This window comes from Oryx dammah, unplaced genomic scaffold, assembly GCF_014754425.2.
Source record: "Oryx dammah isolate SB20612 unplaced genomic scaffold, SCBI_Odam_1.1 HiC_scaffold_16, whole genome shotgun sequence".
NCBI lineage: Eukaryota > Metazoa > Chordata > Mammalia > Artiodactyla > Bovidae > Oryx > Oryx dammah.
The window spans coordinates 23,694,078-23,712,166 of NW_024070200.1; the positions used below are offsets into that span (position 1 = coordinate 23,694,078).

An 18,089-nucleotide genomic window follows, 5' to 3' on the forward strand; every position below is an offset into this window, starting at 1 on the left:
TAAAAGGGCATAGATAACATAAAGTGATTCCTCTTTTACTTTTGCATTTTAAAGATTTATTTTCTAAATTTTCCTATTTGGCACATGTATTTCTCTTTTTGACTTAGTAATAGGTGAACATTTCTATATAACTCTGCTCAACTTTATTAATTGTGATTTATGAGTTCTAGCTGATAGCCCTTTACCTGGAATATTGAGAACACTGAGAGGTCCCCTTTATGCCAGGATCAGAATTTACACGTACTTCCAACTTAAATTTACTTCATACTTCCAACTTAAATTCTGACATCTTTCTTGAGATGTAATTCACATACCATAAGGTTCACTCAAAGTGTACATGTTTTTGGTATATTCATAGACAGCTATCACAGCAGTTTTAGAGTATTTCCTTCAAAAAGAAACATTGTTCTCATTACTAGTCATTCTCCATTACCCCTGAACACTACCCCCTACTCACCAGCTGTAGACAACATTTATCTACTTTCTTTCTCTATAGATTTGCCTATTCTGGATGTTTAATATAATAGGAATCAAACATATGTGGTCTTTTGTGAGGGCTTCTTAGCAATGTGTTTTCAGAATTCATCTATGTTGCAGCGTGTGTCAGCACTTCATTTCTTCTTATCCCTGAATAATACTCATTTGTGAATATACTGCATTTTGTTTATTCATTCATAAATTGATGGACATTTGCATTAGTTTCACTTCTTGGCTGTTATGAATAATCCTGCTGTAAACATTCGTGTCATTTTTACATGGACATTTTATAGTTCTGTGAACTTTTTAATAAGATTTTTATAATTTTAGACCTTACATTTAGAGTGTGTGATGCTTTTTAATTTTTGTATGTGGTGTGAGGTAAGATTCCAACTTTATTCTTTTGCATTATAGATATCCAGTTCCCTCAGGACCATTTGTTGAAAATACTTTTTTCTCCTATTAAGTTGGCTTGGTACTGTTGCAAAAAGCCTTTTTTGTCCATTAGAAAATGGCACAGATGTTTATAGCAGCAGCATTCATAACAGCCGAGAAGTGAAACTAATGCAAATATCCAACAATTTATGAATGAATAAACAAAATGTAGTACATTCACAAATTTAGTATTATTCAGGGATAAGAAGAAATGAAGTGCTGACACATGCTGCAACATAGATGAATTTTGCAAACACTGTGCTAAAAATCCTGTCACAAAAGACCACATATATATGTCTCTGCTGTGGTAATACCACGGGCTTCCCTGGTGGCTCAGGTGGTAAAGAGTCTGCAATGCAGGAGACCCAGGCTCGATCCTTGGGTTGGGAAGATCCCCTGGAGAAGGGAATGGCTGCCTACCCCAGTATTCTTGCCTGGAGAATTCCAGGGCAGAGGCACCTAGCAGGCTACAGTCCAGGGGATCACAAAGAGTCGGCCAGGAATGAACTTCTTTTACTTCCATGATAGTACCACGGTCCATTGATTGCTACAGTTTTGTAGCAGGCTTTAAGACTGGGAATTATGAGTCCTCTGATTTCATTCAAGATTATTTTGACTCTGGAATTTTTGCATTTTCTTGTGAATTTTAGAATCGGCTTATCAACTTCTACAAAAAAAAGGAAGCTAGGATTTTGGTAAAAGTTGTATTAAATTTATAATCAATTTGGTAAATATCATAATAAGTTAAGTCCATGAATATGGGATTTTTTTTAAGATATTTACTTTTCTTCAAAAACATTTTGTGGCTTTCAGAGTGCTTAAGTTTTGTACTTTTGTTAGTACAAAATATTTTTGTTAAGAATTTTAATTATTGTATGTTTTTGATGCTATTATAAAAGAAATAGCTTTGTTTTTGGATTGTTCATTGTTTATAAAAGTACAGTTGGTTTTTTGTATGTTGATACTATATCCTAAATCCTTTCTGAAGTCATTTACTAGCTCTAATAGCTTTTTAGTCTTTATTGCTTGTACCATACAAATATGAGAATGGGGACAGACAAATGGGGAGGAGGGAGACTTGTCAGATTAATGACATAAATACACAGAATGGAAAAAAGAATCCCTTGTACCCAAACCAACCCCCACCTCACCCTAAGATGCTCTGAACTACCTGTAACATTTTTATTTAAAAGTCTAACATAGCAACATCAGCTGTTTTGATTACTGTTTGCATAGCATCTTTTTCCATTTCCTTTACTTTCTACTTTGTGTTTTTGAATCAGAAGTACATTGATAGTTGTTTGCTTGAGTCATTTATTGTTATCTTGGAAAGCCAAATTTCATACAAGAAGTTTGCTTTTAGGAGCATTTTTAATTTTAGGGAGAACTAAAACTAAAATGTCTCAGAATTTGTCAGTTATTTCATAAAGTTTTATAGTATTTATGTATGATTTTCTTATAAGTAATTTGGAGAAATGGATCATTTCTTATTCATTTCTGTACTCCTACTTAGTTATAGTTCTAAAACACAGTCCCTCTAACTCTGGGATTCAGCTACATTGTACAACAGGCAGCTCTTCAGATACTTTGTGCACTCACACCTATGTGTCTTTCCTGATACCTACTCTTCTTCATCTGTCAAATCTTAGTTGCCTTTACCAAACTTAATATTACCTTCTCTTTTAAATTTCTGTCTAATTTCTCAGTCAGAAGTAATCATGCTTTTCTTCTGTCCAAATCACAATTTTGTAACTTTCAGAATTTTTTACTTATAGTTACTTAGATCTCTCTCTGTAAATTATAAAGTTTAATTCATTTTCATCTTCTTTATTGCCCCATATTTAGAAGTTGATTATTGGATAAATTAATGATTGAATGAATGGTGAAATCTTTTGTTTTATAGCCGAGAGACACACAAGATTGCAGTATTTTATGTTGCTGAAGGACAAGAAGACAAACATTCCATTCTGACCAATACAGGAGGAAGTCAAGCATATGAAGATTTTGTAGCTGGTCTTGGTTGGGAGGTATTGTTTCTAAATTATATAAATATCATTTTATTTCTATTTGGAAGCAGCAGTTTTCTTTTTCTTGTAGTTTACTTTAGAAGCATTATTTTAGGAGACTCAGCAACTTAATGGATTTGTTACTGTTTCTGCCTTATATCTCATCTACAAAGACAGCAGCGATTGGGACTTAGGAAATCTTTTGACTGTTTTATCATATAATATATTGTCAGAGTGTACTAGATTCATAGACTTAAAAGATCCAGATTTTCCTCACAATTATGACCATTAGACTAGTGATCTTAAAATGAAGATGTAAATATTCTAGGACTGTCCCAAGGATTCTGACTAACCATGTTGGCATGGTTAGTTATGAGGAGATAAGTTTCTAGATCCTCAACTTTACTAAAAGTAATGTGTGAGAACCAGTTAGGGTATCCAGGGGATCACAAAGAGTCGGCCAGGAATGAACTTCTTTTACTTCCATGATAGTACCACGGTCCATTGATTGCTACAGTTATGCTTTTCTTCTGTCTCTCGCCTCTCCTTTTCTGTTCTTCATCTTTGTTAAAGTATACCTCTCACTCACCTGAGGTCTACATTGCCCTCTAAGGTCTGGTACCCAAAAAAGAGACAGTTCATTCAAGAGGGCATGTTCCTGAGAGAGAGTATCTCCAATCGCAAAGCAGGAAATATTGGAAGGTGCTGCACTTTATGTCATGCTAGCAACCAACTCATGTCAGGGTTCCTGAACCAATTTGTGTTAATAATTATAGCTGGGAAGTGAGGTGTTTGTAATAGATTTGAATTAGTATGTTTATTTAAATTGTAAAATGGTGAGGCAGACATGTGCTAACAGAAAATGGAGAATATATATAAATGTGTAAATATATATAAAAATATGTATAATAAATATATGTAAATATTTATAAATGGAGGAACTCACTTTTTTAATTTTTAGTTTTAATTTATTCATTGTTGGCTGTGCTGTCTTCATTACTATATGTGGGCTTTCTCTAGTTGTGTCTAACAGGGACTACTGTACATTGCATTGCATGGGTTTCTCATTGCAGTGGCTTCTCTTGTTGCGGAACTTGGGCTCTAGGCACGTGGGCTGCAGTAATTGTGGAGTGAGGGGAAAATATATGTAAAGAACACATATATAACTATAGTATACTGGAAATTGGGCTTCCCATGTGGCTCAGTGTTAAAGAATCTGCCTGTAAATCAGGAGACGTGGGTTCAATCTCTGGGTTGGAAATATCCCCTGGAGAAGGAAATGGCAACCCACTCCAGTATTCTTGCTTGGGAAATCTTATGGATGAGGAGCTTTGCAGGCTACAGTCTATGGGGATCGCAAAAGAGTCAGACACAACTTAGCAACTAAACAATACCACCACCAAGCAAATATTCATGGCAATTATATTACAAACCAGGGGAGGGTTAAAGGACATAAAGTGACAGGTTTCTGTGTTTCACTCAAACTAGTAAAATGACAGCATCAGTAGACTGTAATAAGGTATGTTTAATAAATACCAAGGTAAACCAGTAAGAAACATATAACAGAAGATACGCTCAAAATGATAACTAAAATCAGAGTTCTAAAATATGTTTCAAGTAACCCGTAGGAAATAGAAAAAATAAAACAGCAAATGTGCAGAGAACAAAAAAATAAAATGGTGAGCTTATATATCTGTCATGACAGGAAATATTAATGATCTAAATATAACAATTGAACTTGGCAGAGTCAGGACTTCCCTGGTGCTCCAATGGTTAAGAATCCACCTTCCAGTGCAGGAGAAGCAGGTTTGATCCCTGGTCAGGGAAAAGGAAATGGCAACCCACTCCAGTACTCCTGCCTGGAAAATCCCATGGATGGAATTGTGCAGTCCCCGGGGTCACAAAGAGTCGGACACGACTGAGTGACTTCACTTTCACTTTTCACTTTCATGCATTGGAGAAGGAAATGGCAACCCACTCCAGTGTTCTTGCCTGGAGAATCCCAGGGACGGGCTAGCCTGGTAGGCTGCCGTCTATGGGGTCGCACAGAGTCGGACACGACTGAAGCAACTTAGCAGCAGCAGCAGCAGCAGGGAACCAAGATCCCATATATTGCAGGGCAACTAAGCCCATGCATGTGCTGCAGCTGCTGAGCCCACATGTTCTAAAGCCTGTACACCACAACTTGAGAGAAAAACCTGCTGCTGCTGCTGCTAAGTCACTTCAGTCGTGTCCGACTCTGTGTGACCCCATAGACGGCAGCCCTCCAGGCTCCCCCGTCCCTGGGATTCTCCAGGCAAGAACACTGGATTGGGTTGCCATTTCCCTCTCTAATGCATGAAAGTGAAAAGTGAAAGTGAAGTCGCTCAGTCGTGTCCGACTCTTAGTGACCCCGTGGACTGCAGCCTACCAGGCTCCTCCGCCCATGGGATTTTCCAGGCAAGAGTACTGGAGTGGGGTGCCATTGCCTTCTCCAAGAGAAACCTGCAAACCACAGCAAAGAGCTAGCATGCTGAAAGATCCCATGTGCTTCAGCTGAGACCCAGGGCAGCCAAATAAATAGATAAAATTTTTTTCCCAAAAAATTGGCTGAGTGGATTAAAGAACATGACTCACTTATATGCATTGTAAAAGAAACTCACTTCGAATATAATAATACAGGCTGGTAGAAAATAAATGGACAGAAAAAATTATGCAAATCTTAAAGCCAGAGTGACTGAATTTATATTAAATAAGGTAGGCTTCAGAGCAGAGAAAATTATCAGAGATAAGGCACATTCTATAACAATGATAAAAGGGTCAGTCCACTAAGAAGACTTAAAAATCCTAAACATGTGTGCAGCAAACAACAGAACTGCAAAATATGTGAAGCAGAGCTAATAGAACCAAAAGAAGAAATAGGCAGATTCACCAAAAAATGGAGACTTTACCCCTCTCTCAACAACTGAGAGTAGTAGAGAGAAAATCAGCAAGTGTATAGAGGGTCTCAACACCACCAACAACCAATAGGACCTAATGAACATTTATATAAAACACTCCACCAGCAATATCATAACATTTTCATTGTCTAAGGAACATATGCCAAGATAGACAATGTATGAACCATTAAAAGAAACTTCACATTTTAAGGTGTTGAAATCATACAGGGTGTTTCCCAACTACAGTAGGATCAAACTTGAAATCATTAAGAGAGAAATAATGGGAAAATCTCCAAACACTTGGAAAAGTTACATGCCATATAATCCACTTACATAACATTCTTGAAATGACGTAAAGAACAAGTTAGTGATTGCCAGGCATTAAGAAGGAGGTGGGGTAGGGGGGAAGTGGGTGTGGGTCATGTAACAGGGCAACACGGGGAATCCTTGTGGTGATGAAAATGTTGTCTCAATCATATCAATATCAGAATCCTGGTTATAATATGGTTATGCATTGGGGGAATCTGAGCAAAGGGTACGTAAGATCTCTTTCTATTATTTCTTAGAACTTTGTAGAATCTATAATTAATCTCCAGATAAAACATTTAATTAAAAAATAGAGATCTGCACGTTACAAAACTTTTATAGCAAGGAGCGCTAAACTTACACTTTCTCCTTTATGTACTTAGAAAATTGACTTGAAACTAACTTTCTCACTAAAAGAAAACAACAAAAATGTACACTTAAAGTATCATTTTTTAACCTATCAGCAGAGGTCATACATTTTGATAATATATTTGAGAGCGTATGAGGGAAACACTCATGCAACTGTTGGTACAATCTACAGGGAACAATTTGGTAGTGGGTTTCAAAATTAGAAATGCACATGTCCTTTGACATACATTTCCACTTTTGACTGTCCTACAGATCTGCTTTCACAAATGCAGCATGATATGTGTTCAGTGTTATCCATTGCAGCATTGACTGTAATAGCAAAAGATTGGGAAAGTCTAAATATCCTTCAGGTAGGGCACTAAATTATTGTACATCAAGAAAAGGGACTTCTGTGAAGTCATAAAAACAAAAACATGACGAGGCTGTTACTAATGAGTATTTTTCAAGAAGTTTTAAGTGCGCTAAGGCAAGTTGCAGAACATTGTATATTTATGTTGTATGTGTGTGCATGCACACATACATACCTTTAAAATTTAATTGTATATAGAGAACATTTTTGGAAGCGTACTTAAGAAATTGCTTTGTTAGAGTGAAACTGAGTAGCTAGAGATGAGAAATATGAAAGAAAAAATACTGACGTAGCTTTTGAACTTTTAATTGTATGAGTGTATTACTGAGTTAAAAATTAATTTAAAACATTATAAATGAGGAAATCTTATGGTAATGGAATGACAGCTAACTTGTTATTTATACATTCAGCCATTAGTAGGATATACTGCTAGTAGAGACATGTTCAGTTCAAATATGCAGAAATTTGCTTTTGTAAGTCTCTCAGTTCAGTTCAGTCACTCAGTCATGTCCGACTCTTTGCGACCCCGTGAATTGCAGCACACCAGGCCTCCCTGTCCATCACCAACTCCCAGAGTTCATTCAAAGTCACATCCATCGAGTCGATGATGCCATCCAGCCATCTCATCCTCTGTCTACTTTGCACTTACTTATATTTTGTTTTTTACAAGCATATATATAGCTGTTTTCTCTGAATGGAGAGATACAAGCAGTGTTTAAGTTTTGGTTTTTTCTTTACAGTATTTCTTTGGTTTTCTACAATGAGCAAGTTACTGGTCTGTGCGTTGAACAAGTCCAGTGAAATGACCCTTATATTAAATATATCATAATTGGGAAAAAAGAGATTTAAAAGTCTTTGCACAGATTAATTTGAAGATTTTTTTAATGCATTTGAAGTGTATATTTTTTTATTTTTGTTCTGGACTATGATAGGTACTAATAATTAGGCAGCCAGTTTTGATGAATAAATATGTCACACCAAAGTAATTATTTAATCAAACTGACATTACTGTTTTGTTTTTTTTTTAACTTTTCCCCAGATCATTTCCAGTCTTGATTTTTGCCATTTGGTTTTTACTCTCTGCCCTTGATGTCTCCCCCACAGCCTTTACAATTTAACACCTAATAGCCTAACAACATCCCATGGATGGAGGAGCCTGGTGGGCTGTAGTCCATGGGGTCGCTACTAGTCGGACATGACTGAGCAACTTCACTTTCACTTTTCACTTTCATTCATTGTAGAAGGAAATGGCAACCCACTCCAGTGTTCCTGCCTGGAAAATCCCAGGGACAGGGGAGCCTGGTGGGCTGCCATCTCTGGGGTCGCAGAGTCAGACACGACTGAAGCGACTTAGCAGCAGCAGCAGCCTAACAACCTGGTGGGCTGCGCTCAGCAGTTGATTCTTTTGCTAATTAGTTCCTACTAATTAGAGATCTTTAGATACTTAAGAAGATCTACCAGTGTATAGAATAGTTCTAACTAATAATTCTGGGACAAGCCATGGTTGGTAGTATGCAAAAGACTTCATTCCCCATATTTTTTGCAAAGTGAGAGACTTGAGTCTAGACTTGAGTCTTTCTCCGTAGTGAGTTTAGTTTGGATTTGTTAATAAACATTATGTGTCTTTTCATTGCTTCTAGGTAAATCTTACAAACCATTGTGGTTTCATGGGAGGACTACAAAAAAATAAAAGCACTGGATTGACCACACCGTATTTTGCTACCTCTACAGTTGAAGTAATATTTCATGTGTCAACAAGAATGCCTTCAGATTCTGATGACTCTTTGACCAAAAAAGTAAGTGCTAAGGAAAAAAGTGCTCAGAGTTAGAATCTTAGTAAAATATGTGAGCAAGTAAATCTAATTGATTAAGAGCTATTTCTGAGTACTTTGTTCTTCACCTAGTACTGTCTTAAAAAACAGTAAAAAACTGTTGCAGAGTAAACTGTTTTCCTTAATGATATGATTGAAGGTTATAGTCTTAAAAAAGCATTTGCCTTCAAGAAAATGGGCATTTGACAAATTGAAAAACTACTGTATATGTTCAGATTGGTGAAATTACAATTCACGTCCCCACACAGAGATGGATATAACATTTATATTGATTGAGGGAAAGGGAAAAAATGAAAATGTAAATTATTATAAAGCATTTAAAATGTGCTTTATAATAAATGTTAACTAAAATTAATATAGTAGATAAAATAAGTCTTAATTCATTAAAATAGATTTTACTGCCTTAGGATTTATGAGAGGTGTAGTGAAATGGTTTTAATGGCCCATGTCTTTTAAAACCTACAGCACCATTTTGCTGTAGCTGACGCCAGCATTCAGAAATCATTCTAGTGACCGCAGACATACCCTGGAATAAAGTTGTGTGTGCTCAATCCATGTTTAGTGTTTTTAGGGAGAAACATATTTTTCAAGTGAAACCTTGTCCACCATTTCTTTCATCTTCTTTTTTTCCTGTCCCTCAGTTTATTCAGAACCACTGCTGAATGTAACCTGCTTAATACGGTAGACCATTTTACGTAGCACTCTTATGTTACTTAATATCAGAGCTCATCACAGTTCATTAATAACCTATGCAAACAGTTTCATACTTACACTCTTTTGAAAAGGAACTTCAGAAATCCTCTCAAATACTTTATAAGATTGAATTAATACCCTTGATGTTTTTTGTTTACCTTTTAGAATACTGTTGGAAATTGCCTACTAAATGAGTAATGGTTAGAATAACTAATATATGGGTGCTAATTAGATTGGAATGAATAGTAAAGGTATAGGTAATTGATGCTTAGGAAGATAAGTATATTTAGTCACAGATTTTCTATAGAATATCTTAGCATATAGCTTTTAGTAATACAGAATGAAACATAAATACAAGAAAATGGTAAAGAGTTGGGTTGGTGTAAAACTTCAGTTAAGCACTTTCTTCCATCTTCTCATTTTAAATCTGTATAAAAATAAGCCATATCCAAATTAGAGACAATTATGGGTATAATGCAAAAAGATAAATTATTGTAAGCATTAAGAACTTGTCAGTGATCCTCATTTTCACAGAACTGTGGATACAACTTTTAAACCCCAGAGCAGAGTCTAAAATTAGTAGTATCTTCAATTGCAAACATAAGAGCAGAACAAAGTATATCATTTTTTGTTGAAAATTTTTTAAAGAAACTTACGTAGGATATTTTTACTTCAGTATATTAAACCTGATGGTTATAAGGTACTTGAAGTTGTATTTTTGCAACCTTTATAGAAATGTCTTAAATTAAGATTTCTTATTTTTTTCACAACAGTCACAAAGGTCTTCCTTAATTATTTAAGAAGAATCTGAAATGGATGTTTAACAATCCATTATCATAGCAAAATTAATTTTGGAAATGTGTTAACACCATTTAAGAATAGTTAAATGGTTGAGTTCTAATTAAAATTATACCCTAAGTGGTGAAATTTTTAAGTATTGGATATATTAGAGTATATTGAGGGATTAAACTGTAAATACTAATAGTTTCATTTATAAGCACAGAAATTTTTATTGTGGTAAAATATGTATATAAAACATAAAATTTATCATTTTAATCATTTTAATATGTACAGATCTTTGCCATAAAGTACATTTACAGTGTGGTACAGCCATCACAAACCTTGATTTCCAGAACTTCTCCATTTATTTCAGAATATTTTTTGACCTATGTGTTGCTTAGAACTGTGCTGTTTAATTTCCAAGCATTTGGGGCTTTACCAGCTATCTTTTTGTTATTGATTTCTAGTTTAATTCCATTGTGGTCTAAGAGCAGACATCATATGATTTCTATTTTTTTAATTTGTTAAGGTGTGTTTTATGGCCCAAGTATAGTCTATCTGGTGAATGTTGTGTGCGAGTCTGGGAAGAATGTGTAATCTGCTATTGTTGAATGAAATAGTCTATAAATGTCAATTATACTCACTTGATTGATGAAGCTGTTAAGTTCAACTATACCCTTACCAATTTTCTGCCTGCTAGATCTCTCCTTTTCTGAGAGGGGTATTAAAGTCTCCAACTATAATAGTGGATTCTTCTGTTTTCCTTGCAGCGCTGTCAGTTTTTGCCTCACATATTTTGACACCCTGTTGTTAGGTACATACACCTTAGGATTGGTTATGTCTTCTTGGAATATTGACCTCTTTATCATTAGGTTATGCCCCCCTTTATCCTGGGTTATCTTCCTTGCTCTGAAGTGTGCTGTCTCTGAAATTAATATAGCTACTCCTGCTTTCTTATTGGTGGTATCATGGTATATCTTTCTACATCTGTTTACTTTGAATCTGTATGTGTCTCTATATTTAAAGTTGATTTCTTGTAGACAACATATAGTTAGGGTTTTTATTTTTTTTGATCCACTCTGACAGTCTCTATGTATTTGAATCATTGACATTTAAAGTGATTATTAATATAATTGGACTAATATTTACCATGTTTGTTATTATTTTCTATTTGTTACTCTTGTTCTTTGGTTTTGTACTTTACATTTTTTTCCTGCTATTTGTGGTTATAACAGTATTTTATGATTCCATTTCTGTCTTTTCTTAGCATATCATTTGTGCTTTTCTTAAAAACTGTTTTCCAGTTCTTGCCCTAGAGTTTGTACTATTCATTTATAACCAAGTCCTCTTTCAAATAACACATGGTGCTTCACTAAAAGTACCTATATGCCCAATTTTTCCCTCCTATCCCTTGTGTCATTGAAATACCATTCATTTCACTTTTACTTAACCATGTACATAGATGAGTGTGTTAGGCACTCAGTTGTGTCCTACTCTTCGCAACCCCATGGTCTGTAGCCCACTGCTCCTCATGCAATTCTCCAGGCAAGAATACTGAAGTGGGTTGCCATTCCCTTTGCCAGGGGATCTTCCTGACACAGGGATCGAACCCAGGTCCCCTGCATTGCAGGCAGATCCTTCACTGTCTGAGCCACCAGGGAAGCTCTTACATACATAAGCATACATTATCAAATACACTGTTGCCATTCATTACCTTAAACTATTAAGTGTTAGATCAATTAAGAATAAGAAAAATAAGTTTTTATTTTGCCTTCAGTTATTGATTCTTTTTTTTTTCTCAAGATTTTTTTTTTTAATTGGTTTTGCCTTACGTCAACATGAATCCACCACAGGTTATTGATTCTTTGATGCTTTTCCTTTCTGTATGCAAATCCAAATTTCTATTGTGTATCATTTCCCTTCTCTCTGAAAAGGTATTTCTTATAAGGCAGGTGTGCTGGCAACAAATTCCCTCGGTTTCTGTTGTCTGAGTATGTCTTTATTCTCCTTTACTAGTGAAGGATAATTTCACAGGGTATAGAATTCTAGATTAGTAGTTTTTTGTCTCAGCCCTTTAAATATTTTATTCTATTCTGTTCCTCCTTTCATTTCTTAAGAGAAGTCAGATGTAATTTTTAATCTTTGCTTCTCCATAGGTAAAATGTTTTTCCCCCTTCTGGCTTCTCCCAAGGCTTTTTCATCTATTATTTTCTGAGGTTTGAATGTGATATGCTTAGATGTAGTTTGGGGGCCTTTTATCCTGCTTAGTGTTCTCTGAGCTTCCTGGATCTGTTATTTGGTGTCTAACATTAATTTGGGGCAATTCTCAATCCTATTGCTTCTGTTTATTTCTCTCCTCTTACACATAAATTTTACACTTTTCGTAGTTGTCTCACAGTTCTTGGATATTGGGAGGTTTTTTTCAGGTTTTTTTTTTTCTCTTTGCTTTTTAGTTTCAGAAATCTCTGTTATTACATCCTGAAGCTCAGAGATTCTTTCTTCAGCCTTGTCCAGTTTACAAATGAGCCCATCAGAGGCTTTCCTCATTTTACTTACATTGTTGTTTTTTTATCTCTAGCATCATTTTTTTCTTTCTGAGAATGTCCATCTCTCTGCTTACATTATCCATCTGTTCTTGCGTGTTGTTTATTTTTTCCATTAGTGCCCTTTGCGTATTAATCATAGTTTTAAATCCCATATCCCTGTCATATCTTACTCTGGTTTTGATCTTCATTCTGTCACTCTTATTTACACTGAGTCTCCAGCAGTTCGTCAGCAACAACTCAGGTTTTCCTGCTCTGGCACTGGTTCCTGCAGAGGTTTCTGCTCTGTTAAATTGTTATTCATCATATTTGCCTATCCAATTTAGGGTTTTGTTTTTTTTTTTTTCATATTTTCCCTATGACCTCACTTCTCTGATCTAAGAAGAGTACTATAGTTGATTTTTCAGTTGTTCAGCTTTTTACTTGTTGCTAGGACAGAGTGTTAACTTCTGTTCTTACTTGCCAGGCTGGAAACTGGAAATCTCAGAACTTTATCCTCCCAAACAGAACTCTATATCCATTAACAATAACTTGTCATTACCACCTACACCCAGCCCCTAGTAACCTCTAATTTGCTTTCTTTCTCTTTTAATTTTCCAATTCTAGATATCTTATATAATAAGTTGGAATAATATAGTATTATCCTTTTGGACAATAATATAATATTGTCCTTTTGTGTCTGATTTCATTTAGCATAATGGTTTCAAGCTTCATTGATGTTGAAGCATGTCAGAATTTCATCCTTTCTATGACTGAATAGTATCCCAAGATATGTATGTGCATTTTGTTTGTCCATATATCTATTGATAGATACTGGGTTGTTTCCACTTTTTAGCTATTGTGGATAATGCTGCAGTGAACATTGTCATGCAGGTTTTGTTTGAATTCCTATTTTCCATTCTTTTAGGTGTATAGACTAATGAGTGGAATTGCTGGGTAACATGGAAATTATATGTTCGGCTTTCTGAGGAATTGTCCAGCTGTTTCCCAAACTGACTGTGCCATTTAATATTTCCACTAGCCAATGCACAAAAGTTCCAGTTTTTCCACATCCTTGCCATTACTTGTTATCAGCTAATCCTAATAGGTGCAGAGTGTTATACTGTCTGTGGTTTTGACTTTCATTTCCCTTTTGAATAATGATGTGCATCTTTTCATGTGCTTATTGGCCATATGTGTATCTTCTTTGGAGAAATGTCCATTCAGCTCTTCCACCCATTTTTTAAATTAGGTTGCTTGTAATTTTCTGGTTATGTTACTGGAGTTCTTTATATATTCTAGGTGTTACTGTCTTATCAGATATATAACTAGCAAATACTTTCTCCCATTTTGTGGGTTGTCTTTTCCCTCTCTTGATAGTGTCCTTTGATGCACAGAAGTTTTATTTTGATGGAGTTCAGTTTATCTGTGTTCTCTTTTGTTGCTTCTGAATCCAAGAATTCATTGCCAAATCCAATGTCGTGAATATTTTCCCATTTGTTTTCTTCTAAGAGTATTTTAATTTTTGCTTTTATGTTTATGTTTTGGATCCATTTTTAGTTATTTTTTTTTGTGTAGAGTATGAGGTACAAGTCTGACTTCATTCCTTTACATGTGGCTATTCATTTGTTGCACTAATGTTTGTTTAAAAGACTACGCATTCGTTTAGTGAGTAGTCTTGGCACCCTTGTCAAAAATCAATTGGTCATCTGTAAAACTTTCTGAACTCCCTATTCTATTCCATTGGTCTGAATGTGCTTTTGCTTTAATTAATGCTTTAATTACTGTAGCTTTGGAGTAAGTTTTGAAATCAAGTAATATGAATTCTATAACTTCATTCCTCTTTTTCAAGATTGTTTTTATTATTCATAGTCACCTGAGATTCTGTATGATTTTTAAGATTGGTTTTTCTATTTCTGTGAAAAACCTTGTTGGGATTTCAGTAGGATTGCACTGATTCTTTGGATCACTTTAGTAGTCATTTTAATAATATTAAGCCTTTCAATCCATGAATATGGGAAATGTTTCCATTTTTTAATGTAGTCTTTCATATTTTTTCAGCAATATTTTGTAGTTTTCAACATACATCTTCCTCCTCCTTAAATTTATGCTAATATTTTATTCTTTTAATGTGTTAAAAATTGAATTGTTTTTACAATTTCCTCTTCTGAAATGCAGCTTTTTGTGTGTTAATTTTGTATTTGTTGAATTCATATATTAGTTCTAACAGATTTTATTGTAGAATCAGGGTTTTCTGTGTATAAGATTGTGTTTTTTCAGCGTCTCTAAAGAAACAATTCCTTGGTCCACGATTTTGCTGACACAACACCTTAGACAAAAATTTTAGTTTTTCTCTCCTTTTAAGTTAATTAATTATAAATGTAAAATTGTGTATTTTAACAATTTACCAAATGGAATAGGACAGGTATTTTTTTCTAATTATTTAGTGGGGTTTTTTTTCCAAATTATTAAAAAAAGAATGCAGGCAGATACATGGCATAATTTCCCAGTTGTTTAGTACTGAAATGTAAGAAGTATTATAACTTTTAAAAATACAGGGAACTTCCACAGTGGTCCAGTGGTTAAGATTCTGCACTTCCAAAGCAGGAGCACAGGTTCAATTCCTGGTCAGGGAACTAAGATCTCACATGTTGCGTGGTGCAACCAGGATAAATATATAAATAGGTAGGTAGATAGGTAGAAAAAAATAAAAATGTAAGCATATGTTTATCATTTTAAAATTTATAATGCAAGCATGCTGTTATGTTAGTTGCTAAAGTAACTATACCTGTTTTATTGAAGAAAATTATCCTGGCTAGATAGGCTTTTTTAACCTAAAGCATTTTAGGAGTTTGTTTGTTTGTTGTAGTGAAAAATCTTCAAAATATCACTTCTTTCACATATAAAAACAAAATACCATATAAAAACAAAACCTGTCAAAATTATAAACAATATGTAATAAAGTGATATCATTTTGGAAGGTATAGTTCTCTTGTTTTCTCCAGTAGTAATTTAAGTAATCTTAAACAAAATCTACTCTATCAAGGTGGAACTAAATTGATGCAATATTTCACTTAATTCAGTAGAGAGGAAAAATTTACCCCATTATCTAATTCAGTATAAATTATTCTAAATGTTCTTTTCATAGATATCAAAAAAGCTTTATATTTATTGCTCTCTATATGAGGTTTCCTTTTACCTATTTTCTCTGCTCAGTGCTCTTCAGAGTCCTAGTATGTAAGATTTTTCTAAGTAACAAGCTTATATTTTAGCTCTATTATAGTATCAATTTCTTTTTAATAAAAGGTTAAATGCCTAAACTTCATCATAGAAACTAGTTGTCTTATACCAGTTCTCCTTAATAAAAAAATCACTTTCTGTATTGGTATTTTTTCTCCTGAATTTAATAAATTCCACATTAGTGATAATAAGTTGAGGCCTAGAACATGTGTCCTATTACAAATGAACAATTGGATATCATTAGGTTGTCCCCCTTTCCTTTGTACATATATCTTTAGGTGTGTTAATCCATTCAGTAGACACATTAATGAGCACTGGTTGAAGTGTAATATTGAAGGAAGTAAGGCTTGTTGACCTCAGCATGGAGTTTAATACCTCTAATTAAATTAGATACTCGACAGTCAGTATAAAGAAATAGCTGTGCCTCTGGCGAGGTAGAATTATTTATGACTCTGGTTCTTTGTTTTAAACTTGATAGGAGAAAATCATTTATATCTATTTTATAGAAACTAATTTTAGTTTTTACTTTTTATTTAAACTATAATATGGTAGTTCTGTAAATTATTTTTAAGCATTTTATGTTCTTAGAATTAGAGGTAAATATCTTTGGTAAATAGAGGTAAATAAGTGTAGCTGTTTATTTCTTGTCAAGAAAGGCTTTTTCAAGGATCAAAATGATAGCAACAGAATTTTTACAACATGGACTAACTATACTTTTTTTTTTTTTTTAACAAATTAACCAAGCATTCAGTCTACAAAGTAGTCTGTCTTAGAAATATTACACCACCATATTAAGAATCTTGATGTAACTCCAGTCCAACCTCTGTTCTGTAAATTATCTCTACCTGAGGAAGATTGACAGAAAATGGTTAAAAATAATTTCCACTTAACTGAGTTTATTCACCCCTAAAAATCAAAAGTGCTGCAAGCATTGGTATAAAGTGTTCACAGGAGCTTGTCTCATTTCCTCTGTCTCCTTGTTCTAGCCACTTGCTGATACTCTGCTTCATAGGTAGCTGAATCACCCTTTTAGGAATTTGATGAAGATCAAGTTGAGATAATTGTAACCTACTTAGTTGGACTCTCTAGCCTATCTTTCATTTCCTGGACCCCCCAAAAGAGGGGAAAGAAGCACTTTATTTAAGTCAGTTCCCTCTGAAACACTGTTAGTGTCTTGGACAGCAGTTCGTTTTCTGTTTTGAAATTTGGTCACAATAGTTTTGCAAGTAAATGAGCTTTATAGAGCTGCTTGATCTGATTTTAACTTTAAATCTATTTTTCTGGATTTTATCTAGAAATAGAATTAAAATACTTCATTTTCCAAAGAACTCTATTCTAGTATAGTCTGGAAAATGAAAAACAAATTGAAGGAATAATAAAAATTTTTTCATTGTGTTAGTAAAAGTGTAATTAATGTAATAGTTAATAATTCTGTGGAATTATATACATCATTTTAGTCCCAAATTTAGCCACATTATATAAAATAATTTTAATATAATAAACTCTACCTTTAACCCCAGGTGGCTCAGTGGTAAAGAATCTGCCTGCAGTGCAGGAGGTGGAGGTTCCATCCCTGGGTCAGGAAGATTCCCCCTGGAGAAGGAAATGCAACCCACTCCAGTATTCTTGTCTGGAAAATTCCATGGACAGAGGAGCCTGGCAGGCTACAGTCCACAGGATCACAAAGAGTTGGATACAACTGAATGACAAACACCTTTAACCCAGTTTCTATAAATATACTCCTGATGATAAGAATCGAAGATAGAGAAACCAGGAAATATAAATGGTTCAGAGTAAATTTATCTTATCACTGTGGCTGGTTTAATTTGGATGGTATAGCAGTGGTTTCTCATTGCACATAGATTAAACTAATTCCTTACCATGACCTTCCATGCCCTACAAGATGTGGCTATTTGCCTGTCTCCTTCTTCAATCTCATCTCTTGTCACTTTCCTTTTCATTTACCAGAACCTGGCCTCACTAGCCATCATTCTAACCTGCCATCACATCGAGCTCATTCCCAACTCAGGCTTTTCACTTACTGTTTCTTTCCATTTGAAATGCTCTTTTGCCACCTCATCAGGCTTTCTCCCCGGAGGAGGGAATGGCAGCCCACTCCAGTATACATGCCTGGAGAATTCCATGGACAAAGGATCCTGGTG

At 34.6% G+C, this 18,089-nt stretch overlaps 1 protein-coding gene across 10 annotated transcripts in view; it reads left to right on the forward strand.

The window, feature by feature from the left end:
- The window catches only part of RALGAPA1 (Ral GTPase activating protein catalytic subunit alpha 1), a 200,201-nt gene that overhangs the window by 146,179 nt on the left and 35,933 nt on the right, over nt 1-18,089 (forward strand). For 8 of the 10 annotated variants that reach the window (XM_040256748.1, XM_040256744.1, XM_040256749.1 and 5 more), the window contains 2 exons: nt 2,816-2,939; nt 8,501-8,656. In XM_040256748.1, coding sequence (XP_040112682.1) covers nt 2,816-2,939; nt 8,501-8,656 — 280 coding nt within the window. Of the gene's footprint in view, nt 1-2,815; nt 2,940-8,500; nt 8,661-18,089 lie in introns of all 10 variants that reach the window. The other 2 variants (XR_005723808.1, XR_005723807.1) reach the window with 1 other exon arrangement.